Here is a 27,691-nt window from a genome sequence, read left to right on the forward strand (position 1 = left end):
TTTGTAATAAAATAATTTATTCAGTGACTGCCTATTCAAAATCTTCGCTTCTCACTTTCCTTTATCTTAAAGTGCATTTTAGAGCTTTAGAATAATAGTTATACTTTATTAATCCCTTGATATATGTCACACCCTGTATTATACTTAATTCTATAAGAAGTTCTATCTCATGACTTTATCAATCTTCACTAGTATCTTAATTGAAGTGGGGGAAGCAGAAAGTTTAAGCATACCAATAAATTAAACAGATACAAATACTGCTAACAAGTATTTAAAAAGCTTAGTGGGAGAGGAGATTTCAACCACTAGATTTTAATGAGTGAGATGCCATAAATCTCAGTTACATCTACTTTGATCTTTCTCTTCCAGAAATGCAGGTAATAAAATGTTAAACATATTGTACCCAGGATTTTGTTAAAGGGTTCTGGGAGTATTTTTGGCTTTTACAAGTGGAAAAACAGGTCAGCAGGTTGAAAAGAGAAGGTAAGATGATATAAACAGAAGAAAGAATGGTGGAAGAGACATCTAAGAGAGAAAGCACAGAAAATGAAAGGCCACAAGGCAGAAAGTCAGAATGAACAAGAAGAAAGATGCAGCAAGGCAGAAGTCCGGTCCCTACAGTCAAGAAAAACAAAAAGGTGGAAACTAAGGAGGCAGCGCTCATCTCATCTTCTGCAGCATGGGAAGGAAATCAGAGGTCGTGGAGACAGTCACATAACATTATACCCCCTTAAGAATTTGATTCCTCCTGATTGTTCCTAAGATTCTGAGCAATCTATTATTTGCTTAGAGTCTTTTCTTGGAACCTAACTGACTCACTGACCAATGCAGACAGTCCTACAACATAAAGACACTTTCCCCCTCTATCCATTTAGAATTTGGTTCAGACAAATATTAATCAGACAGATTAACTTAAACTCACAAATGTGATATGGATTCCAATGCTATTCAAGGACAAAGAAGGTTGGAAAGCAATCTGGAATGGCAAAATGGACTTTTTTTCTCTCCTAAAAGTAGTTGCTTTTTCTCTCTTAAAACAAGTGTGGCTTAGATAGACTTTTAATATGTATTTCAGGGTTTCAATGGCACGCCATCTCTACCCTAATTCTCTATCAGACAATGTGAAGGACAACATTTGCCTCAGAGATATTTTTCCATTATAATTTTTCAATTTGTTCTGGTCTGGAAAATGTGTGCAAATGAAAACAGAGAAAATGCAAATGCATTTGAACATTTTGTTCTGTTTTGTTTACGATGACTCTGCAGGCTCCTCCACTACCACCTCTTTTCTTCTGCAAATAATGACTTCATTTTCCCCATATTTCTGACGACTTCAAAATATACCATAAAATATTTACCAGATCCCCATGAACTCCTGTTATTCTTCTTTTACTTTCGACCTACAACGTTGGACCTATAATGTCTTCTACACACATTCCCAACCAAAAACCTGTGGGAGAATTCACACTGATCTCAAGATTCAATGGCACTATTACCTCATTTTCCCATTTATATGGCACCCTAGTAAATGAAGAAAGATGACAGTCCCTCAAAGTCTTTTCATTCTTATGTGATAGAAGAGCAGAGTGAGTCATCTTTTCTTAAAGAAGTGTAACAGCTTAAGTTTCCTGAGTGTCAGGAAGAAACAATATTTACTCAGTGAGCTCAGCTTAGATTGCTGTGGAATAATCTGTATACACGCACACCAGCAGGAGTTTGGTAAACCCAGGGGCTCTATGGCCGCCCAGGGTAGCAGTTTAACATATCTCTATCTTTGTTCCTCTATCCATCTGAGAGCAATTAACTCCAAAGATGACAACACACTTACCTTCCTTGGCTTCACTTTATCATGGTAGTCATACTGGAAGATCCCTTTGTAACTCAGTCCCAGCCACCAGGGTATTCCCTGCTTGTCCTAGAACATAAAAAAAGGAGTGTGGGTAAATACGGGGGCAGAAGAAGAAAAACACAAGTCAAGAGGATACTTCCTGTCTCATCTGAAGATGACGGATAATGCAGTTTCTTTGAAATGAGTGGAAGCTAATTTTCTACCCTGGACCTAAAGAGATGAGCCCTATCATATGCTTATGTGAACACATTAACAAAAAAGTACTCACCAGCCTGGGCCTTTCATCTTTAATAAAGAAGTAATAAATGGCCTGTTCTTGTTTTTTTTATCTGCTAAGTCTTCAGGCTTGTCACTCACCAATGTGAGAGACAGTGAGAACTCTGATAAAATGCCCTAGCAAAGAAATGTCATTGACTATCAGAGTGAGAAAAGGGGCTAATGGGGATAGTTCGAGAGATAAGAAATCAAAAGAAAGAGCCTTTCCGCTTTACCTGGGATCCCTAAAACAGCCCAAGATGGGAAGGTACTTCATAGGCCTGAGGCCCTGCTCATCTTATGAGGACATCCAGCTGCCATGCAGGACTGTAACACTTATGTCACTGAGCAAAGTAGTAAAACCTAAACCCAGGCATCTGAGGACGGACATCACTTTTTCCTGTTTACTCATTTCCTAGTGACTTCTTGCTACCAATGGCACTTAATACTCAAAAGTCACTGTTGAGTCAGAACCAACTCTAGCTAAGCCTCCACTGGGTCTCCAGTGTTGTAAATGACATGGTAGGCAATGGTTTACCCTTCTGATTAGGATTCAATTGCATTGGGTTTTCAAGGTTGTAAAGTGCATACATTGATCATCTTTCTCCCAAGGAAAAGAATGGATTTGAACACCCAAGGGCACCACCTTTGAGTTTGCAGCACAGTCCCCCGTGGATGATGCCATCTGGGCTCCCTCCCCGTGGTATCATCAGTTACAAGTCTATATTTGAGAAGCATGTTCCAAGATCTTAACTAAGGCTCTCAAATGTTAGATTTTTAGTGAGCTTATAGACAGCAACTTCTGCCCAAATGGACCGTAACTGCTATGTCTGTTACTAGCCTAATACAACCTGACTGGGTATCTGAACCCTCAAAATTTTGTTGTTGCTATTAAGAATAAAGACAACGAAACAGATAACAATTACACCATTTCCACTCTCCTTTTCTAAATGTTCCTTCTTCATTAACAGAAAACTCACTGTCTCTGAAGGCACCCAACTAATCTGTCACGTTTCTGTTGTCATTTTGATCCCATGTTGTTGTTGTGTACCAGACCCATAGTTGATACTCAGGCAGGTTTTCAGAGGCAGTTAATCACACGAGAGGAGACTGACCATCTTTCTCCCACAGAGCAGCTGATGGATTTGAACCACATGCCTTCAGAAATGCAACACAGCTTCTTACCACTGGACCTCTCTTTTGAGTCTATATAAAATGAAAACCAAACTCATTTCCATCAAGTTGATTCAAATTTATCTTTGCCCTTTACCCTTTACTAGGCTTCCAAGGCTGTAAATATTTTGTGTGTGTGTGTGTGTGTGGGGGGGTGGGTAGCAAGAATGGGGTTTAGAAAGGCAGTAAATCTTAACAAGAAGAGATCACCTTGCTGTTTTCCCAAAGAGAAGCTGCCAACTTTTAGCTCAGCAGTGCAACACTTAGGAGAAAAATGCTCAAGGCACGCCTTTTTTATTAGTGAAGTTAAACTATTGTTTTGTTTTTTTTAAATTATTATTAATTTCAATGAAAATTTACAGAGACTTTGGATTTCCATTCATTAATTGTCACACTTTTCTCCCCTCCCAACCCTCCTCCCTAGTACACTACCCTTTTGGAAAAGTAAAAGAAAAAGTCTTTCATTGTTTTACAATCCCTCCCCTCAGGTCCACTACACTATGCAGCCTTCACTCTGGACTTCCGTCATCACAAAAATACCTAATCACATATCCCTTACTTAAACAGTTTTCTCCCTCATCTGTTTCAATGCAGTACACATTATTGAACCCATCTTTCTCAGTCTCCCCCGAACCCCGATGTCAGTCCTGTTTTACAAGAATGGCACCATCCAGTATTTGTCTTTTTGTGACTGAGATACTTCACTCAGCATAATGTCCTCCAGAGTCACCCATTTTGAATAATATTGCATGAGTTCCTTGTTTTTCAATGCAGCATAGTATTCCATTGTGTGAATATACCACAGCTTCTCTAACCATTCATTTGTTGATGGGCACTTAGGTTGTATCCAACTACTTGCTATTGTGAACAAAGCCGTGATAAACATGCGTGTGCATATTTCTGCTTGGATGTCAGTTATGGTCTCTTTGGGGTATATTCGCAGTACTGGAATTGCTGGGTCAAATGGTATCTCTACTTGCGACTTTTTGAGAAAGCGCCATACCGCCTTCCACAGTGGTTGGACCATAAACTATTGTTTTAAAGGCTAGTTTAATTTAATGGTTTTATGGTGACTCCAGAGCTATATTTTTGGTTTAAAGACTATATGTTATTTTTGTGTGTTGTTGACCCGGAACCAACCCATAGTTCACTCTAAATGGTCTGCGAAGCTACTTATTTCTCACTGTTGTAAATATATCTATCACCTAACATTTGCTAGTTCAACTTTTTCACAGTAATTACAAAAATCAGCTGTGTAACTCTACCCTTAATAAGTTAAATTTTTCATAAGTATTAATGCCCCCCTCACTTTTCCTTTCCCTTCTGTCTCTGGTAACCACTAATATACTCTGGACTTAAGTAATGCCTTTCCTGGTGGCCTAGTATGTATGGAGAAAGGATGAGCAGTCTCTTCCCATACGATTAGTTGTTGTTGGCCTCTGAAAACTCAGTGGAGAGTCAGGAATGATTCCGTTTCTACTCAACAGCAGTAAGTCTTAAGTAGTAATAGTAGTCTGTAGGGAGCTGTGGTGCTAACCCACATGGTATGGTGGTTCTGTGGAAGAAAGATGGATAATTTCCTCCTATACAATTTACAGCCTCAGAAACACAATGGAGGGTCAACTGTGAGTTGATTTTCACTTGAAAGTAATGAGTCTGAGTTTGGTGTTTCTTTTTTTTAAATTTATTTATTTTATTACTTAAAAAAATTTTATCCCCCCCTTGTTTTGTACCATTGATTCAGATCCACATGGCACAGGAGGAGATTGCCCCTCCTTCTCCAGCAGAGCATCTGGTGGATTTGAATTGCATGCCTTCAGGATTGCAGTGCAGCTTCTTGCCACTAGGCCATCAGAGCCCCCAACTGAATCTCAGTTTTCTTTCTTTTTTTTTTTTTCAAACAAAGAGAAATAAAAATATTTATTTCTTGAAATACATTGGTAAATTGAGGAATTTACATTGTGTCACTAATGGAGACACAAATTGAGTATGTCACTAACCACTCATCACAAATCTGAACATGATGAGAAGTCATGATTCTAAAAAATAATGGGGGAAACGCAGTCATTATGATGTATCTGTAGTTTTATTTCTTTTTAAAAATGTAAATAAGATCAAATGGAATTGGCTTATTTCACGCAGTTTCAAATTCCAACTAAAATTTCGATATATCAAGACTTCGTTTCTCTTACTGGCTGAGTACCCCATTGTACATATATACCATATTTTGTTCACCTATCCATCCATCCATCCATCCATCCATCCATCCATCTGTTGATGGGTATTTTTTGAGTCTCTGCTTTCAACTGTTTTGGGTATGTACCCAAGAGTGAAATGGTTGAGTCAAATGGTAGCTTTAATTTTAGTAATTTTTTTAGGAATACCACACTATTTAACACAAGGAAATTCTCATTATACAGGTAATGATTCCAATTTCCACACCTCCTCTCCAACATTTCTTAGGTTCTGGCTTTTTTGTTTTGTTCACTTAGCCACCCTGTTGTTGTTATGTACTGTCAAGTCAGAACTTACTCATAGCTCACTCTCCAGTGGGTTTTGAGAGGCAATAAATAATAAGGGAGGAGAGTGTCCATATTTCTCCCACAGAGCAGCTTGTGGATTTGAACCATGTGCCTTTGGGTTAGCAGTGCAATCCCTTACCACTAGTAAAATGGCATCTCATTGTTTGTATCTCTGATGGCTCTTGATACTAAGCACCTTTTCATGTGTTTGGTGGCCATTAACGGCTTTTATATATTTATGGTCTATGCGTTACTTTCATACACACAAAACAGAAAGCTGAGTTCTTGTTTTGGTTGAGGGTTGGGTGTGGACTGTTTGATTGTTTTTATTTTGTTCACATCCGTGTGTGAGCTGATTAGATTTGCTGGATTTGGCTAAATGATCTGTGCGCTGGAAGCCTCTTCTTTAGAGCCAATCAAGGCCTGTTGGGTGAGCCTGTGTATTTAAAAGTGTTAACTGTGTTTGGAATGAACATTCTTTTAAGTGGTGCAGCACTGGTTTGTCAATTTACCGTACTGAGATAACTTGGGGTTGCTGTGATACTGAACACTGTGCCACTGGTGTGTTAAATGCCATAATGGTTACCCATGGTGGACAGTGTTTGGTGGAGCTCTCCAGGTTAAGACAGACTTGGAAGCAGGAGTAGCATATATTTCCTAAACAACGTACCTCTGAAACTCTATGAAATTAAGAGAAACGACAGTAGTTAACAGAACAACGTTCAGGTCTTTTGTTCATAGGGTCACCATGAGTCGTGCTTGATTTGACGGCACTTCACAACAAAAACAACATGAGTTTCTTTAAGGTAAACATAGAGATGTACAAGAAATAAATTTTGAAATTGTTAACACTTGAAGGCATATGATTTTGTAAAAATATTTTTTTTAAAAGTCATAAAATGCTTGTTGTGATTCTATCTGAGAAGTGCTCGGGGTACTGCAATAGTTTGAGGGACTAGAATAAGAGTATTCCCAAAGCTGCACATCAGATTAACTGGGTTAATGTTCTCATTGCACCATAATAAAGGGCATCAGTGAGCTCACAAGGCCACCATATGGTGAGTCTAGGCTTTCTGGACTCAGGTGTCCTTTTTCCAAATACATTATAGAGAATCTGCTTATGCTCAGAGATTCTAATAGCCAAACTCCCATCCATCTTTTTTTTTTTTAAATTTAGGTTGTTTATTTTTCATTTCAATGAACATCTACAGAGATTTTGGGATTTCATTCATTCATTGTTGCACCCGCCCCAACCCCTCCCCCCTCCCCCCCCCATTTGCTCCTCTCCTTGAACCATCCATCTTTTGTACTTAAGAGATCACAAGCCTAGCTTCTGGCCTCTAACAAACGGCAAAGGAGTATATTTTCGAAGTTTTGTGAGAAGGCAGAAGGTATACACATCAGAGATAATCCATATTCGGCTCTAATGCCTTCAATGAAACGGGACCACAAGAAGTGTCATATATGTCAAGTAGTTTTCCAATATCCAGGAGACTTGGAGTTGTTGGGGAGGCAAAGTTCTTAGTCTCTATCTTATATATGAAAGAAAGATAGAGGTGAGAGCAAACTTTGAATGAGTTGTTGTTGTTGTTATGTGCCATCCAGTCACTTGTGACTCATAGCAACCCTATGTATAAGAGCCCTAAAAGCCGCTCTATCCTGTGCCAACCTCGCCGTCTCAAACACACTCATTCCCACCACTCCACTCACAGAATCGATCCATATCATCGAGGGTAGTAAATTAGAAAATGTAGTCCAGGAATTCTGGCCATCTTAGTTCTCGTTCATAAGAAGGGATCCCAATGCTACATACAGGTCACTATGGAGTAGTTCCCCAGTTGAGAGAAAAATTCAGTTCGATTTCTACCTTTTACAGTATTAAGAGCTTTACTGTTGGAGGGAGCTCTGACAGTGTAGTCCCTGGTGAGCTGCACTACTATCCCAGAGGCCAAGCATCTCCAGTGGTTTGAAATCACCAGGATTTCCTTGGGAGAAAAATGGGAAGTTTCTTCCCATTATGATTTATAGCACTGGAAACCCAATGGAGGGTCACATGAATTGAAATTGACTTAAAGGCAGTGAGTGAGTGAGTGAGTGTTATTTGGTCGGTGTGTTTTCTTTATAGTCACATTAAGGTAAAATGGATATTGGTTCTATAACTCTCAATAGCAGTGTGTTCAACACTGGCAGCCAGCATAATGAACCTGTTGTTTTTGGGCAAGTGAATGTCCTTTTCTTGGTCACATCTCAGGGCATTCGCAGGAGTAATCTCCTTACAGGATTTCTTATGTGGGGTAGAAGATTGGCTAGGAGTCTGAGTCACAATTCTCAAGCCTATTTATTATTTAAGTGTGAGAAGGGTATAAGGATACCTTTTCAATCTATGTGAAGGAACACATCACTTGGGAAGTTGGGCTTTTTGAGGTAGAATGTGGCAGGAGAACTATGAATGATGAGGAAGACTCATCGACAACTTATGTTAGGCAGATGACACAACCTGGCTTGTTGAAACTGAGGAGGACCTGAAGCATTTGCTGCAGAAGAAGGTCAAGGACTATAGTCTTCAGTCTGGATTGAAGTTCAACATAAAAAACAGAAAGATTCTCACCACGGGGCCAATTGGCAACACCATGATATATGGAGAAGAGATTGAGGTCTTTAATAATTATAGCTTGCTCAGCTCCACAATCAAAACTTGGAATCAGCAGTCAGGAAAACAAAAGACAAATTAAAATGGGGAGATCTGCTGTCACAGACTTTTCCAGAGTCCTGAAAAGCAACGATGTCAGTCTAGAGACTAAGGTGTGCCTAATCTAGGCCATTGTCTTCACCATTACTTGTTATGCATCAGAGAGCTGGACAATGACTAAGGATGACAGAAGAAAAATTGATGCCTTTTAGTTGTGGTGCTGGAGAAAAGTCTTGAACACACCATAGACTGCCAAGAAAACAAATAGGTCTATCTTGGAGAGGGTGAAATGAAGTTTCTCCTTGGAAGCTAGAATTTTGAAGCTCCATCTCACATGCATGTGGCCAGGAGGGACTGACCCTTGGAAAAGGACATCATGCTCAGATGGATGGAGGTATGGCGCAGTAGAGGAAGACCCCAGATGAGATGGATTGATACAGAAACTGGGGAAATGGGGTTAGGTGTGACAGAATCAGTGAGACTGGCTCAGGACAGGGCAGGCTTCAGAGGTGCTGTAAATAGTCACTATGGGTTACAGGAGACTCAACGGCCCATAACAACAAGATTGTTGTGATAGTTCTACCAATTTTGTGAATAACTGTGAAGAAGATATAAAACATTTCAGTGGTGGTAGGAACATCAGGAAGAATAATACTATGTAGGCTTTAAAAGACTCTGGGCCAAGCTGCTCTACAGATTCGATTCAAATCTGTCTCTATACTGCATAGCTCTGGGATCTACAAAGTCATTTTGGCATTTGGTCCCATCACAAAAATGGATCCATATATCCGTTCAATCAATTTCTCAGTAACTATTTAGTGAGCATTTGCTATGTGCCAGACAGGACATTTGTTTCTGAGAATAAGCAAGCTAAGCTCTCTGCCATTGATTCTAACTCACAGCAACCCAAGACAAGGTAGAACTCTCCCAGAGTTTCCAAGGCTGTAAATGTTTACAGAAGCAAAATGACACATTTTCTCCCATGGAGCAGCTGGTTGGTTGGAAGTGCTGACCTTTTGGTAAGCAGCGGATAAGTTTAACCACTATAACACTAGGGCTCCTTAAAATAAAAAAAAGAGAAGGCAATAAATACATAGTCTCTGCTACTCAGAGGTTAAATTTCAATGGTATTACAGACAATTAAATGCCTACCAATGATACGCAGTGGGTTAAGCCAGCTGCCATGGATGACAGAGATGAGTGACAAGTGTTTTGGTCTAAGGAATTGAAAACAAAGTTGGATGGGCACATGGGAAAGAAACTAGTGAAGGGCCATGAAACACTCAGGCTGGTTGGTGGAACTATCTTGAGTGTAGAAGTATCTTCTGAGCTTTTTGGCTAGCCTTATTATCATATTTTTCATGCAAGAAGGAAACGGGAGGGAAGTTATTCTTTCTCATTGCAGCAAAGTCATCTTGGGGATGCCATTCTCCATTATTTTAAAGGCAAGATCCAGGTTTGGGGCATCATTGACAAAACCAAATTAATTCAGAATGGGTTCAACGCCACAATGGACTTGACAGTATTTAAGGAGACATGTGATTCTGTGTTTGTCATTTTCTAATCCCAGTTCTCCTATGTTGAAGTAACTGACATGGCAAACCAAGAATAGTCCTGCTGATGTGCTTACAGTGGTCTTTCCCTACTATGTATCAACAGGGAGTTGGTCTGCAATTCTAGGACATGATGCAAGTCATTTTTCTTTTTTTTTTAATTTTTATTTTTATTGTGCGTGTACCGTCAAATCAGATCTGACTGGTACAGGAGGGAAATTTTCCCTCCTTCTCCGGCAGAGCATCTGGTGGATTTGAACCGTGTACCTCTGGGATTGCAGTACAACTTCTTGCCACTAGGCCACCAGAGCTCCCCTGCAAGTCATTTTTCTTAATAAAAGCAGTCCTAGTCCTCCAGCATTTTTCTGAGAATGAAGGGAAGTAAAGACTTATTTTACCTACTTCACAACAAGGAAAAGGAGTTTTAGAGAGTTACTCTGTTAAGACTTACCAGATTGGTGAGAACATTCAGTTGCCCAACCTTCCCTAGCATGCAATAGTCTGGACAGAGTCTCTTTCCCACCATCTACCACCAAAAGTAAACAAACAAACAAAAAGAAATTTCCCAAACCCACTGCAGTTGAGTCGATTCTAACTCACAGGGACCTTCTAGCACAGGATAAATCTGTCCCTGAGAGTGTTAGAGGCTGTAAATCTTCATAAAAGTAGACTGCTTCATCTTTCTGATGGAACAGCTGGTGAGTGTGAACTTCTGACCTTCCAGCCACAGCCCAACACTTAATCTACTGTGCCACTAGAACTTCTGTTTGATTAGAATAAAAGGGGGAAAAAGAAAATTGTTTGTTTGCTGTTTTTGTCTTAAGGCAAGTTTGACAATCTTTGCAAACTGGAGGCTTCACTTACCTTCACTGCATAATAATGAACCCCGTAGGTTGGGAGAGACTCCACGATGCTCATGTAGCTGCAAAATTGGGAAGACAACACACACACACACACACACACACACACACACACGATTAGTCAGCAGAACTGAGAGCATATACATTTTTATGTGTGTCTGTTTATATGCTAAAGTTCACTGAGTGGTTATTTATTTGAACATTAAATTGAAACACCATCCCCAGAGATATTTCTTCCCAAGCAGAATTGAATAATCCTGACATATGATATATTAACACAAACAAATGCAATTCTCCCGAGCCCAGGGAAGGTCTACTTACTTCACAATGGCTTGACCTCTTGTCTGGCCATTCAGTTTCTTGTAGTGCTCAATGACTCTGTCTTCACTAGAATTAGAAGGATAAAGTTCTGTTATTAAAGTCCCTAGGTCAAGGGTCAAGCAACTTGCTGAGATACTTCTGAGCCCTGGCAGCCCTCAGAGCTCCAAGGAGACAAGTGCTCCTGGAAAAATGATCTGTCATAAAATGGCCTTTTCAAACTCAGAATGAGTGAAGTCCCTCGGGTTGTAGGATTATTATTATTTTTTTTTTAGAAGTTGTTTCCTTTAGAAGACTCAGTTTTCTTTGTGAAGGACTTATACCCAGTTAGCCCCTTGTAAGGGACTATTATGTGAGAGGTGAGGAAGAAACAGGGAGTCTATCTTTCATAGCAGTCGGGAGAGACACCACAACCGAGCAAGGTAAAGGAAGACCAAACTGGCTGGAGCTTAGAGAAAACTGAGACCAGAAATGAAAACTCTGGCTCTATCTCTGCAATTTTTCTACATGACTTTCCTCATTTCCTTTAATCCTTTTTATACAGGATGTAGGGGGAAAGGGCAGAAGTTGATTTCAAAGAATATCCCACAACTTAATTAACCAACCAACCAACCAACCAACCAACCAACCATTGATACCAACTCAACTCTTGATTCAATCAATTATTGTATGGAACAGTGCCCTGTAGGATTTTCTATAGCTAATTTTTTAGAGCTCTGATGGCCTAGTGATAAGGAGTGTCCTGGTAACCCAAAGACAAAAGGTACAAATCTACCAGCTGCTTCACAGGAGAACAAATGGGCAATCTCCTCCCATGCAATTTATTGCCTCTGAAAACATGCTGGAAGGTCAGCTATGAGTTAGTTCCAACTTAATGGCACACACAATAACAATAATTTTTCAGAAGTAGATGGCTAGAACTTCCTTTCAAGGCACTTCTGTGTGAATGGAAACCTTCAGTCTTTGAATTAGTAGGCCTGTTACCATTTACATTTCCCAAGAACTCCCTGGACTATCCTACCGCCTCTGAATTAGCAGTCAGGGACTGAGAGCTCCCAAGGAAGACAGGAAAGTTCTGGAATTTTTATCTAATTAATATACACTATGAAGCAACAAAAGCCACAGAGAAATAGTGGAGAAACACCAGCTAACCACCTAGCAGAAATAAGATGGGAACTCACTCATCTTTGAAATCTTTGTTCTGAAACAAAAGGCTAGCTCACTTCCATGGAGACAAGAGCGGGTCGTTCCTTTCTTTGACAGTGCAGAGAGCTCTCACAGCAGCACATGACCTTCTCTGGAAAGTGACTTTACTGCCCAGGCTAGGTGAGTGTCATGGCTGTTTTCAATGCTGCCTTCAGAATCGTAGAACCAGCCCCAGCAATCACAGGTTATGGGAGCAGAACCAGGTACCTCACAGCTGTATATTCAGTCCAAAGATCTTGACCTCCATGATCAATCCTTCCCACTTTAAAATAGTATTTTTTTTCTCTTCTGTCCCCCACACAAGTAAAGTGAACTTCAATCTGTCCTTAGCAAATGTTCTATCCCAAGACGGGATCCTAGTTTGAGATGGTAACGTCTCATTCTCTCTCGCTCTCATTGCCACCAACTCTGCACCAGCTCATAGCTGATCCTCCATTGGGGTTTTGAGGCTGTAAATCACAAGGGAGGAGACTGAGCATCATTCCCCCCGTGGAGCTGCACGTGTAAGGACTGACAGCTCTGGAAACCCAACGGAGCAGTGCTACTCAATCCTATAAGGTGTAACTGACTCCACAGCAATGGGTTTGGCTTTTGGAAATTTGGCACCTGGCTGAAAGATGGAGCTCTTCATAAGACAATGTCTGTATAAATACCCAGAAGGGAGCTCACAAGCTGTAAGGGAGTTTTTCCCTCCTTGTTGGGTAATACTTTCTACGGGTCTGGGCACCTTCTGTTTCAGGTACAAATCTGGCCATAGCATGGAAGTTGTCCTTCAAATGAGAGAAAGCCCTCCCCTGACAAATTCTAAGAGCTTCCTTTTCAGGGCTGGGGCCAGCATCACAGGATGCAGATTTATGCCAGAGGGTATTTCACGGTGGTTCTTCCAGCTTTCCTCCTCACTCACTAACCAGACTGTCTCCTGCCACAGGATCCAGGCTTGTGAAGTCAAGTCAAGTCCTGGGGTTAAGCAACTCAGTGTTAGCATGTGCCTTGCTCTTGTAAAATAGCTCTTGGAGAAAGGACCCCTGGGATGAGAGAAGGAAATGAAAATCGACACAACGCTGTAGCTGTGCACACGAGTAAGGCGCGGGAAGAACAGCAGAGGAAGTCTGAAACCCCAGCAGCTGGCTGTGCAGCTGCTGACCAACCAAGTGGCTTGACCACAGGCTTCCACAGAGCCTGACAGCTGAGACCACTCTGCCATACCTCCTTCACCCTGAACCTCTTGCTGTCTGAGCCCACTGGTAAAGCCACAGCAACTGTCTACTCCTCCCTCATTTCCCCCTATTCCCTTTGTCCCAATTTGAGTCCCTAGCCAGCTCAGACAATTAATGAGCTCAGCTGCTAACCAAAGTAGGATCCAGAACAATGTCTCTGTGAATGCCATTATGCCAATTGACCTTAATGTCCTCACACTACAGTCCTGAGTACTCCGGCCCACGATGAGTCAGAGCAGTCTTAATGGCAGCTGGTTGTGGCAATGCCCCAATTGAAACATCAGGGAGCCATTGTCTGCTGCTGTTGTTATTGGTAGGTGCCACTAGGCTGCTTCTAACTCAGTCATCCCATGTTCAACAGAACAAGACATAGCGTAGTCCCGTACCACCTTCACAATCACTGCTGTGTTTGAGCTGTTACTGCCACTGTGTCAATTCACCATGTGGAGGGGCTCCCTCTTGCTAGCTGACCTTCTACTCTCCCAAGCATGATGCCCTTCTGCAGGCACTGGTTTCACCCGATAACATGTCTGCCAGTGCGTGTGAAATGCTGACTGAGGGTACATTCTGCCCTCTGCTCCACTTCCAACTTCTTCTGGAATGTACAGACAGCTGAAATGTGCCTTAGATTTGCAGATCACTAGATTTGCAAAATCCCCAGAGTTTTGAGCGAGACTAAATGGAGTAATCTATTAGGAACTCATGAGTCATAATAAACGCAACCTCAAAAAAACTGTTTGGAAGACACAGTAAAGTGTTACACGAAGGAGAAAGATAAACACTGAAGCTGACTGCCAATAGCCATGGGCTGGGCTGTGCAGTTAAGTTAAATAGTAGTATTGCATTAGGTATCTCTTGCAAAAAAAGCTCTTTGCATTAAAAAAGTAAAGATGTCACTGTGAAGACTGAGATGCAACTGACCCACACCACGTTTTCAGTTGTCTCATATGCACATATATATGAACTTTTATAAATGTCCCCAAGTGGCTACACTTTGCTTAGCTAGCCGAGTTCTTCCTACACTTGATTCTAATGGAAATGATGCTTTGTCCTGTAATAAGGGCAAGCTGACATTTCCCCTATTATTTTTAGCCATGCTTACAGACTAGATGCACACCAAGCAGGTGACGGTTTTTCTCTTAAAACTCAGCACTGTGTATTAATAGCATTTTCCATCAGCTTACATAATTCTTAAGTTTTCTGTATGTTAGGGCTTGTTTGTACAAAGGTATGAAAGACTTATCAGCTTCTCTTTAGTGGAAAACACCTGGTCTGCCAGCACCAGAACTCTGCAGCGCTGCTTCCCCATCCCCACCCTGTAAGTTTCCTGCCCCAATAAACAAAAGCTAATGTCTTTTAGGTCAGTCCCCCCACCCCTTGTTGTGTACCACTGAACTGGATCTGACAGGCACAGGAGGAGACTGCTCCTCCTTCTCCAGCGGAGCTTCTGGAAAGCGCGCCTTCAGCATTGCAGTGCATCTTCTTGCCACTAGGCCACCAGAGCTCCCTTCCAGGTCAGTTTTTTTGTTCTGTCTGCAACCAAGAACCTTGAGGGATTTGCCCTCTGGGGAACAAACCCCAACACACGAAAACTGAACAAGAAAAACTGAAGAAGAATTGATCCATTTGAATTGTGGTATCAGCAAATAGTATTAAAATACCATGTACTGCCAGAATAACAAACACGTATGTTTTGGAAAAATACAGTCAGAATTTGACTTCAAAGTAAAGATGATAAGATTTCATCTCAAGTACTTTGTGTAAGCTATAGGAGTGACCAGTTCCTCGAGTAGGGTATCATGCTTCATAGAGTAAAGGGTTAGCAAAAAAGAGGAGGACCCTTAACAAGATGGACTGATAGAGTTGCTATGGTAAGGGGCTCAAAGACGGTGACAATTGTGAGGCTGGCCAAGGACCAAGCAATGTTCCACTCTGTTGCACACAGGGTCGCTGCGAATTGGAACTGACTCAATGACATATAACAACAATAGACAGCAGCCCAGGAAACACCAGAATGCTTAAAAGGAGACAAGGTGAGGATGGTGTGCTGAGGAGGAGGCAGTGCCTTACAGAGGGCAGTAGTTTTGGAAGTAAAGGAAGCTGTCTCTGCAGACCGTACAGAGTGGTCCAGCAGTCAGTGCCTTTGCGTTGTGGTGCTGGAGAGGAGTACTGAGTATACCTTGTATTGCCGAAGAACAAACAACTCTGTGGTGGAGTAAGTGTGACCAGGACATTCCTTGGAAGCAAGGATGGTGAAGCTTCATCTCACATACTTTGGGCATGTTGTTGGGAGTGGCCAGTTCTTGGAGAAGGACATCATGTGGAGGTGGAGGGTCAGCATAGGAGAGGAAGACTCACAATAAGATAGATTTGACATGGGGACTGTAATAACAGGCTCAAGTCCATTGGAGATGAGGAAGCTGGCACGGGATGGGCAACATTCAGATCTGTTGTTCATAAGGTTACTATTAGTTGCAGTCAACTAGACAGCACATAACAACAATAACACAAACCTTCACAGGTTAGGTTTACGTTGGAACATGGCTTGGCCCTATTCTATAGCCCTGGTCACATAATTCTAACTTTCTTTCTCAGATACACATTACCTGGTGTGAGAAGGCCATATTTGTTAAATGTTTGTAGAGAGTTAGACGATAGGATCACTGCATGATTACTCAGCATTATTATCCATTTACATTACTTTACAGCGCTTCTTAATTCCTCTCTCACAGTCTGAAGAAGACTGGTGTAGTTAATCAATATCATTATACAGTTAGAGAAAACATGACAGCAAAAAGGGAATGGAAGTTACCTGGACCATCTTTACAAGTCAGGGGATTTGATGAAGATTCTAAAACTGACTGCTCTTAGACTCTTTATAATTCCCTTCCCTGACTAATGTGTCAGACTTCTCATGGGCTATTTCAGGCACGAAGGTGGGTCAGGAAGGTGGTTCACTTTGTCTTTGAAAGCCTACACTTATCAGGGGAGCATTGAGAATGAGAATGCATTCTTCAGGAATGGTCAGGGCAACCTGAGAGGAGAACGTTGATGAGGACAGTGATGGCAAGGTGGGAAGTTGTCCAGTTCACCAATAAGTGTTTTGGTAAATCTGACCAATGAGTGAGGAAGCTGAGGGCAAGAAATAAGTACTTTAAATACATTTGGTCTATTAACACTAAATCAATTTCTGGAATTCTGTAGCTACTTGGAATAGGAACAATATTTGTGTTAAATTCTTAGCTTTTATCAGGTCAATATGTACAATATTAAATGCCAACTAATTAGTAAAATGAGATGAAAAACCTTTTCAAAGAAATAATGAGTCATCAAGCAGACTCATGCCAGGAGTTCCTTCTTGAATAAGCTAGGCTGTGAAGCCTGTCATCTGCTTGACAACCATCACTTCCTTTGTCCTGTCCTGCCAGCCTCTAAGTTCACTCAAAGGATGACATGGCCACTAATTAGGCAAAGGGAACATGTTGGCCTGGTCACCACAGTAGAGGGACACACTGGCAGGACAGCTCCAGACGTGGGTACAGACAAGGTCACTCATATTTACAAAAGAAAAAGCATGTTCTTAAAAAGAACCCAGACCAGTCACTGACAAGCTGATTGGGATGTACAGGGCGGACTGCAGAGAGGAGGAAAGGAAAATCCAGAGAGACAGAGCGTAGAAGGAGAGTTCCTAACTCTAAAATGAGACCACACACTGCTGTCACATTGACGCCAACTCATAGCGCCCTCCACGGGGTCTCCAAGGCTCTAAGTCTTTGCTGGAAGACAATTTCTTCTTTTTTTTTTTTATGGATCCCATTCGCAAACCTTTCCGTTAGCAGCCCAACACGTGATGCGTTATGCTACCAGGTCTCCTTCTGAAATGAGCACAAGGACACCTGGAAGCGTATGAATGATGAGATGCTGGGGAAAGACCAGGTTAAAGGTAACTCTCACTCCATTCAACCCACCCGTGATACAGCCTTGGTGGCCGATACACTCTGATCACAGAGGAGCCCTGGGTATCAGTTACCTGCTTGCATCTCTTTCTCTTTTACCTTTGGTTTGGAAAATGAAAAGCTGGGAAGGAGATAAGACCCTGGGAGCTAAAGAAGAGGGCATGACCCTGTTGGATCTTTCCCACCAGCTAATAGTGGGCATAGTCCAATGGTGATTAATTTTACAAAACACAATGTATGGGAATGATTATATGAAACATAATGTCAGTGAAGGTAAGTGTGGGGGGAAAAGGAATTTAAAAAAAAAAGAATATAAAGGACATGCAATGTTAAGATATGTTGTAAAATTTATTGTATTTTTTAAAAAAATGATGCAGAGGGCATGAGGGCTCCATGCCCAAGGAGATGGCACGAATGCTGCTCTTTGTGTTCATATGCACAGCCGGCAAGACTGGAAGCTGATACACAAAAAACCCCCTCCAAGTTCATCAGATTTTTGTTCTTTGGGGGAAAACTATAATTATACAAAGTCACTATCATCTACATCTCCGTCACTGAAAGAAGAATGGCAAAGAAACAGCACAGGGATGAAATTAGGGGTGCCAGTACATGGAGAGAGCCTGGCGCCCTCGCTCCATTCAATTATTCAGTCACTGTACTCGCTGAGGGAGAAACTGATTTATGAGCTGGAGTTTAATCTTGCTAATGAACTCTGCAACCAGACATGCCCTGTCTTAACAAAGGAATCTCTCGAATGACAGAAAAACGAGTTTGCTGGCTGGAAAAGCGTCTAGACGAGATGAAATAACAGCAAATCCTATATTTCATGAAGCATATGCAGGCTTATTCAAAAGTTACAAGTTGTAGTTTATCATGGCTGATTAGCGCTCTGTTTTTGAAAGACAAGCAGTCACAGTGACGATTGTTCAGGGGTCTAAGAAATCTTACTTAAGGAAGCAGCGGGGCACCAAGGTGCCAAGGCTTAAGAACCCAACACGATTTCAACACACTACCCAGGCATGTGAGCCCTGCCCCACTGCCACCAAAACCACAGTCTGGAGGCTTTTCAAATGCCCGATTCATTCAGAATCAGTAATTTGGAGCCTGGCAGATGAACTATGGCATTATGTTACACGGCAGCTAAACCAAGAGATATGCAACACTGTGGGAAAAGAAAAGAATCGATCTCTCTCTTCTGCAGAGAGAAAGGGGGAGGAAAAGCCTGTAGTTCCCCCCACATCACAAAACCTCACACATCCTGTCATCGAGTGACAAGGATTCCAGGATGAAACTCGAGCTGCACATGAAAGGCTCTCCAAGGAGGCGATGCTTCCAAAGTGAAATTTTAGAAGATTTCATTTTAGGACTTTTTTTTTTTTTAGAAATAGGGAAGAGAAAGCTCTCACACAAATGCAGGGGAAACCCCCCACTCTAGTTTCATGAAGACACCACTCCCACAGCAATCAAGTGGATACCAATTTTGGTGACCCAACCAGGTCACATCACAGTAAAACAGACCTTCACAGCGTTTCAGTGGCTCATTTTTTTTAGAAGTGGGTCCCCAGACCTTTCATTAGAGGTACCTCTGGGTGGACCTGAACCTGTAGACTTTGTTAGCAGCTGTAGCAATTTGCACCACCCAGGGATTCTATTTTATGAAGGCACAAGGTACTTAGTCTCCTTTGGAGACACTCTGAGCAGGAACTGAAAGAAAGAAATAGCCTTGGGGTGAATAGTGAGTATTGTCCCAGTGACAGGCAGGCAGTGGTTGTTGGGTACCATAGAGTCAGAACTGACTCACAGCTGAACCTCCAGTGGGTTTTCAGATGCATCACAAGAGAGATTACCTATCTTTCTCCCATGGAGCAGCTGGTGGATCCAAACTGAGTACTTTCAGACTGGAAGCACAGCTCCTTTACACAAGACTATCAGAGCTCCCTGTTCCAGGTAGCCACTAGAAAGTAAGAGTCCATTGTCTTAAGTTCAGGAACCCCTCTAAGTAAGGAGCGAGTTCTGGGAAAGGATGCCTGAGATCTGTGGAAAAGAGCTTACCAGTAGGCCAGAGAGGGGTGCTCCTTCAGGGCTTGGGTGGGAAGAGCTGGCAGCTTCTTCAAGTCACTTCTCACCACTTCATTACTGAGAAGGAAGGAGGGAGACAGAGAGAAGGCAAAGAAATGTGATCAGACTCTGAGAAAACAAGCACACGATTTGATACGACCTGACCCAGCTGCCTTGCTGGAGAGACTCCACATCTGGTCCCTTTGAATGAAAAGTGGTGGGAGGAAGCGTGCCTCTCTTTTATTTACTTATTTAATAGAGATGAAAAAGGCGCACATCACACAGAGCAACACAGCACCCTCTTGGCGTGGAAACCAGAGCAGAGAGCTTGCAGATGGCTGCAGCCTCGTTGCTAGGCCCAGGTCTCAGAGATGAACATCCTCCCAGATCCCCTGAGCTCTGGAGGAACCGGTCCAGAGGGAAAGGACTTCAGGCCTGGCCTTTTGTGTACAGAGTGGGATGTGCATACATCCGGGAGAAGGGTCCAGAGATGTTCTCCAGAGCCGGCCATGAGGCTCCCATCACCCCAAAGAAGGGATGCTGTGACAGCTTTCTGTGCTTTAGGCCTGTTCTCTTCACCAAACATGACACTAGTTCTCTGCACATGAACACACATGCATTGGATATGGCTTTCTGAAATATGACCCAAAAAACTTCAAGAACTTGCCTTTGACATGGCACAGAAACTACTTAGAATGTGTGAAGTGGACTGCCCGGTGCTATGAGGGGGTTTTATATCTCCAGTCCTGGGAAAAGGAATTCCTTTAGCACAGACTCACGTGTTCTCAGGTTCAGATGTTTTAGCTCTTCACATAACCAGCCTTTCCTGGGACACGTGAGTGCCCACAGCTGGAGAGCCCATCAGCCCTGGACTCGAATGTCTGTGGAGTTTCCACCCACTTGTTACTTCCAGAAGCTGCTAGCTGTACCCACTTTTAGACGGTTGTTATTCACAGAACGTTTCCTCATAGTGGCCAACAAGGAGCCTTAGAAGCCTCAACTGGAGTTATGAGGGTTCTCCTCGTGAAATCCACATGGTGGCCTTGTGTATAGGGAGTTGCGCTACTCACCCCAAGGCTATTCCTCTCTTTCAGTTCAAATCTACCAGCTCTTCTGCAGGAGAATGTTGGGCACTCTTCCCATGCGACATACAGCCTCTGACAAGCCATCGGAAGGTCAGCTATGAGTCTGTTTGGACTCAACAGCAATGAGAGAGTGAGGACCCTTGGAAGAAGCCTTGCTGATACAACACCCATCTGCTAACTGAAAAATTGGGGGTTTGAACCCATCCAATGGCTCCAAAGAGAAAAAAAAACAAAACAATTTTGCTCCTATAAAGAGTATAGCCTATAAAATCCTACAAAGTAGTTCTGCTCTGTTACATCAAGTCCATATGAGTTGAAATTGACCCAATGTCACCAAACTACAATAGTAGGCATCTGGGTTGGGCCATATTAAAAATTTGTAAAATAGAAACACGATGAAAAAATAGGAAGGAAGGAGGAAATCGTGTCATCCCAGATGGGCAGCTCCTGAGGTATTTCGATGGTGCCCCTCCTGCTGCTAACCAGAAGGTGTGCCATTCCATGTGTACACTGCAGGAGACACCACTACCACCAAGGGAATCAAGCTCTAATCTGGAGACCAGGTTGTGCTTATTGTTATGTATCACCGAGTTGACAACAAGCCCTTTAACAGCTTGCCCTTTCCTGTGCCATCCTCATCATTTCCAGCATTCTTGAGTCCACAGTCACCAGGCCAATCCATCTTGCTGAACCTCTTCCTTTCTTCCTCTGACCCTCTGTCTCCCTTTTCCTGAATGATGTCCTGAGAACATGCTCGAAAGTATGTGATATGAAGTTTCAACATCCTTGCCTCTAACAAGCACCCTGGTTACATTTCCTCCAAGACAGATATGCTTACTCTTTTGACAGTCTATGGCATATTCAATACTCTCTCCCAACAACACAATTCAGAAGCATCAATTCTTCTTTAGTCTTCCTTATTTATTGCCCAACTTTCAGATGTACAGGAAATAGCTTGGATGAGGTGCACTTTAGTCTTTAAACTGATATCCTTGTACCCCTGAGTAAAATAAAACTAATACTTAAGTTCATTTATGTACATAAAAAAACCCAACACAACACCCAACAACAAACCAACCAAGCCCACACGGGTATACAGTGATATAATAACGTCTCTGACAAGGAGCCTTTTCTTGTGGACTAGTAACAGTGATGATTATATTTGTGAGTCCTACCTTAGAATAACAAGTTAAAAGGAAAAATTCCATTTCTTATTCTTTGAAGTAACAAATCCAAGTAATTGAACTGTTAGAATCTAAGTGGCAAGGCAAACATTTGTCAATTAATAATTAATAAGCTAAAGGCATCATCTATGGAGCCTCTGAGATATATGTATTTTTTGTGCATAGTCAAATTGATTCAGACTCCTACCACCCCTACCTACAATGAAGAGTTGAATTGCTTTACAGGGTTTTCAAGACAGCAAACCACCAGGTCTTTTCTCCCAGGATGGGTTTGAACTGCTGACCTTTTGATTAGAAGCTGAGCTTGTAACCATTATGTCATCAGGGTTCTTAGATGACCAGAGCTCCCTGAAAGCACAGCTTAGACAAAAGATTCTTAAGGACCTTCATGCAACAACAAGAGGTTCAAGTTTATCCCGGAGTCAATGAGCTTTCCAACAAGTAAACTCCTGGTTTTTAAAGGCAAATTCAACTCAATTTCCAAATATGGTTTGGCGTCATTACTGGCATGCTATTAAGCCAGAGTTTAAATGAACATTTAATTCACCAAATTCTAAGAGTGTAGAACAATGACTTGCATTTGGCTCTTGTCGCCTCTATTTATTATAAGTTTCCTGAGAATAGGGATATAGTCAGTGACTTAACCATCAGTGGCTAGAAAGGTACCTTAAATATCAAAGAGATACCTTACATACCAAAACATTTCTCTGCTGAAACTGTGAGAAAAGCAATTAGTCTACTCCTTTAATGATGTGAAATATGAGTTTGGGCTTATCTAAAGTATATTTGGGGAAGGAAGGGTTCATGTTACCCATTAAACACTAGTTTGTTGGCAAACACATTTCTCAGATGACAGTCACAGGACTGACTTCTCTGCTGAAGCCTGCTGTACGTTCCCGTTCCCTCTCCCATTATCCCCATGGAGAGCAAGGTTACAGAGGAAAGTACAATAAGAAATCATCCAGGCATGAAGCATGTCCAAATCCATTATGTTCTGGAAGAGATCCATTGCTCAGAGTCCTTCCCAAAGGACAAATACATAAAAATGTTCCAGTTGCCTTTCTGCTGTCAATAAACATCTGCAGCACCTTTGAGGTGTCTAGTTCCATCTGACCAACCTGCACTGTGGCTAGAAATCAGACTCTCCCCTCATAGGAGCCCTGATCACTCTGCCTCAGACCTAACTGATGTGCTAGGAAACCTCCAGCTGCTTCTCGCCAAATCTTTCACTTCATCATTTCCAGTCCCTGCTAAGTTTATTTCACCTGACCAGCCATTGCTCTCCCAACATGAAAACAAACCACAATAAACAACAACAACAACAAGTCACCTTCAAACAACATTTTTCACCTGCTCTATTTTCAGAAGAAAAAAAAAAGTGTTCTTGAGTGTTTGTTGCTAAACTGAGAATAACATTCCTGTCTTCTTTTCAATATTGATCGGTTGATATTGTAGTCTCCACGTCACACTGACAGGGTCATACTCAATCTTTTTGCTATTCACAACATTAACACAAAATACGAAAGAGGTTCAAGTTTATCTTACAGTTTTCCAACAGGAAGCTTTTCAACAAGTAAATTTCTGGTGTTAAGACAAATTTAACTTAAATTTCCAAGTACGGTTTGGTGTCATTACTGGCATGCTATTGTTGTTGTTGTTGTTACATGCTATTCAGCCAGAATCGACTCAGAACTGACCCTCCGGTGGAGTTTTTCAGAGTTTGGAAAGTGCACAGGAGAAGACTGGAAGCAGCCGGTAGATTCTAACCGTCTGGCTTTGGATTGACAGCACAATTCCTTACCACTAAGTCACTAGAGCTCCCTCAAAATATGGTACTGACATTAAGTGCTTACCAAAAAGAGATAAGCTATTGTAATACCAAATTTCCTCCTTAGTTTATACCTACCTATACAAGTCCCACAGAATTGAAGTAATATTCTACAAAAGATCTCATTAAATATTTTTCTGTATTTTAAAAATGTGAAGCTCTGCATACTCATATACTACAAAGTTTAAGAAAATGAACATTTATATATAAAATAAAGCTTTTTGTAAGAGTTGACATTTCTCCCCACTCAATTGCCTTTCAAATTTTCACAGATTCTGTTTCTTTCAAAAGACTGGCTGGTATGGAAGATTCCAGCTACCCTCAAATTATACATGGTCTTTAATGGTATTTTTCAACCACAAGAAAACACCACATTTTCACTTCTTGTTTGTTTGTGAAATAATATACGAGAATTCTTTAAATTCAAAATTCTTTATGAAACAAAACTCCAGAAGCAAAAAGAAAACTCTTCTTTGACCTAATAATTATTTTTTAAGTTTATCAAATGGCCTTTATTTTTCTCTCCTAGGAAGGTGCCACCAGGGAGACTTGAAAGTTTTGGTGTTTAAGATACTGCTAGCCATACTCTGTGTGTTAACTCCTTCAAACATAACTGTCTAAGCATTTCTTCAATTGACATTTCTGTAACTATATGAGCAGCACCAGCTGTTTTACTTCAAATAGCCAACTAAAACAAATTGCAGAAAAAGAAACTCCAAATGACCAAACTGTCTTACGATGATTTAAAACTAATTTTGAGTCATAAGGAGTCCTGTGGCACAGCATGCTATGTGCTGGATTGCTACCTCACAGGTCAAGTTCACCAGAGGCACCATGGGCAAAAGGCAGGGAGTCTCATCCCATAAAGTTTGACAGCCTCAGAAGCTCATTGGAACATCACTGTGAGTCAGAATTGAGTTGACAGCATTGGGCTTGATTTTTAGTTTTGAGTCATAAGGGATCTGATGGCATAAGGCATTACATGCCGGGTAGGTCTTCAGTTCAAATCCCCCAGCTATTTTGTAAGAGGAAGGTGAAGCAGTCACCCCCCTGTAATGATTTACAGCCGGGAAACCTGGCAGAGGGTGACCGCGATTTAGGACTGACTTGATGGTAATGTGTTCAGGATTTGTGTGTGTGTGTGTGTGTGTGTGTGTGTGTGTGTGTGTTAAGTGTGTTTGAGTTACAGCAGTCAAACTATGTAAGCAAGCAGAAAGACAGGGCCTTAGCATAATGGTAAAGACTAACTGCTGCCGGTTGCAACAGACTCCCGGCTGACCCCCTCCACTGGGTTTCTGAGGGTAGGTACTGCACAGGAGACAGGCCCTTTTCTCTAGCGGTGGATTCCTCCGCCCAGAGAGGCTTGGTTTTTGGATTAGCCACTGACAAGGCTACAGAGCTTCAGGAAGAAGACTAACTGCAACAGAAGAGGAACTGGAAATTATAGGCTGCTGCCAATTGGGTGAGGAAAAAAAACACCCACCCAAACCCTCATCTTTGCAAAGATTTTAATTTATACAAATATTTATATTGCTAAAAAAAGGTATTTCAAAGAAAATTCATTCTAATCCCTTAATAATTATTCTCTTAATCTATGACCTACCTGAAAGGAATTGTCTGACTATAGAGACTTCAGAGCTGTTGTTCATATGAAGAGCACAGTGGAACAACATAGTGGGGGGGGGGGGGCAGTCTCCTTCTGTGTGATTAACTGCCTCTGAAAACCCGCCAGAGGGTCAGCTATGGGTAGGATCCAGCTCCACGCTACACAGCAACAAATCTGGAGTTTTCAGAAATCGTTCTTTTGTGCTGTCGAATCGGAAATGACTCATAGCTGGGCCTATGTAGGGTTTCCAGAGGCAACAAATTGCATGGGAGGAGGCTGGCCATTTTCCTCCCAGGGAGCATCTGGTGGGTTCGAACCATGAGCTTTTGGGTTGGCAGCACAAACCCTTCCCACTAAGCCACCAAACCTCCCTTTTCTGATATTAGTAAGCTGGGTTTAATTTATGACAATTCACAAAAGTTCTCTTAAAAGGCAGAAGCAAAGAAAAAAAATTATCAGGACATATTTTTAGGAGATTAGTGTCACAGAAATTTAATCTTCTTTATCTCTCTATCCTAGTGACTCTCTCTATACTGGTTCCATGGCTTCTAGAAGACAGTTCTCTCAGAGACCCAAGAGCAGGCAGTGTGTGGATGGTAAGGGGGCTTTCTCAGCACAAAGAAATAACTGCAACTCTTCTTTTAATACAGGGATGTTCACTCAAATCACAACAAAAAGAAAATGGAGGTGAAAACAAATTTCTCTTGTGAAAGACTGCCATTTATTTCCATTGATTGAGCAAAGTGCTGCTCAACATAAAGACCTGTTTGTTTTATTTAGAAACTTGAAGACTGAGAATGCCGGGACAGTTACACATTTTTTTCTTAAATAAAACTTTCATACTGGCTTATTTCTTAATGATGACTGAACTCTGATGAACTGATACATTCTCTTTCAGATCTGTTTTTCATTTTGTAAAGACACCATATAAACTGACTTCCAAGTACTCCCCTCTCCATTCCCTTGGCCACTGTGTTTACCTGGTATGGTGAACCCAGAGGTCAAGCTTCCATGTCTCCTAAACAGGAGATGGCTCTGCTGAATTGGGAGTGTTGTTGCTGTTGTTAGGTGCCATCGAGTCGATTACAATCCATAATGACCCTATGAACAACAGAGCTCAGCCTCGTCTTAGCCTATGCCATCCTCACACTTCTTGATACACTAGAGCCCATTGTGCAGTCACCACATCAATTCACCTGGTTGAGGGTCTTCCTTCCCTTCGTTGACCCTCTGCCTTTCTGAGCATCATATCCCTCTCCAAGGAACAGCACCCCCTAGCAATATGCCTGAACTATGTAAGGTGAAGCTTTATCATCTTTGCCTCCAAAGAGCACTCTGGCTGCATCCTCTTCCAAGACATGTTTGTTTATTCTTTGGCAGTCCATGGGATGGTCAGTACTCTTCTCCAACACCACAGCTCAAAGGCATCAATTCTACTGTCATCTTTATTCATTTTCCAGCTCTCAAGATGCATAGAAAGTGATCCTAAAGACCATGGCATGAATCATAAGCACCTTAGCTCTCAAATTGACATCATTACTTGTCAATAACTTGGAGAGGTCCCTAAGTGCAGACTTTCTCAGTGTAATACATCTCCTGATTTCGTGACTGCTGGTACCAAGGGTGTTGATTGTGGATCCAAGTAAGATGACATTGTTAACAGTTCCCCCCCCAATTTATCATGATGTTGCCTATCAGTCCAATGGTAAGAACTTTTGTTTTCTTGATGTTGAGATGCAACCCATACAGTATCCTTTGATTTTTCTGCAACAGATGCTTCAAGTCCTCCTAATTTTCAGCAAGCATGGTTGTGTCATCTGCATAACACAGGTTATTGATGAGTATTCCTCCAACCTTGATGCCACATTCTTCTTCATAGAGTCTAGCTTCTCAAATAATTTGCTCAACATATGGATTGAACAGGTATGGAGACAGAACACAACCCTAACACATTCCTTCCTTTAAATTTAAACCATGTCGTGTTGCCTTACTCTGTTTGCACAATAGCCTCTTGGTATAGATGCAGGTTTCACGTGAGCACAATTAAGTGCTCTGGGATTCCCATTCTTCTCAATGTCAGCCATGACTTATTATGACCCACACAGTCAAATGCCTTTGCATAGTCAATAAAATGTAAATAGATATTCTTCTGTATTATTTTATTATGCTACAGGGATATGTGTGTATGTATGTGTATGTGAGAGAGAGAGAGAGGAAGAGAGAGAGAGAGAGAGGAAGAGAGAGAGAGAGGAAGAGAGAGAGAGAGAGGAAGAGAGAGAGAGAGGAAGAGAGAGTGAGAGAGAGAGGAAGAGAGAGAGAGAGAGAGAGAGAG

General features: G+C 41.7%; 1 protein-coding gene across 2 annotated transcripts in view; it reads right to left on the reverse strand.

Annotated features, from left to right (window-relative positions):
- Positions 1-27,691, reverse strand: part of FRMD4A (FERM domain containing 4A) — an 852,768-nt gene that overhangs the window by 108,216 nt on the left and 716,861 nt on the right. For both annotated transcript variants that reach the window (XM_006894277.1, XM_006894278.1), the window contains 4 exons: positions 19,651-19,734; positions 11,223-11,288; positions 10,906-10,963; positions 1,829-1,915 (listed from right to left, as the gene is read on the reverse strand). In XM_006894277.1, the coding sequence (XP_006894339.1) occupies positions 1,829-1,915; positions 10,906-10,963; positions 11,223-11,288; positions 19,651-19,734 (295 nt within the window). The remainder of the gene's footprint in view (positions 1-1,828; positions 1,916-10,905; positions 10,964-11,222; positions 11,289-19,650; positions 19,735-27,691) is intronic.

This window comes from Elephantulus edwardii, unplaced genomic scaffold (genome assembly GCF_000299155.1).
Source record: "Elephantulus edwardii isolate Elephantulus edwardi_28Jun2011 unplaced genomic scaffold, EleEdw1.0 scaffold00139, whole genome shotgun sequence".
NCBI classification, from domain to species: Eukaryota; Metazoa; Chordata; class Mammalia; order Macroscelidea; family Macroscelididae; genus Elephantulus; species Elephantulus edwardii.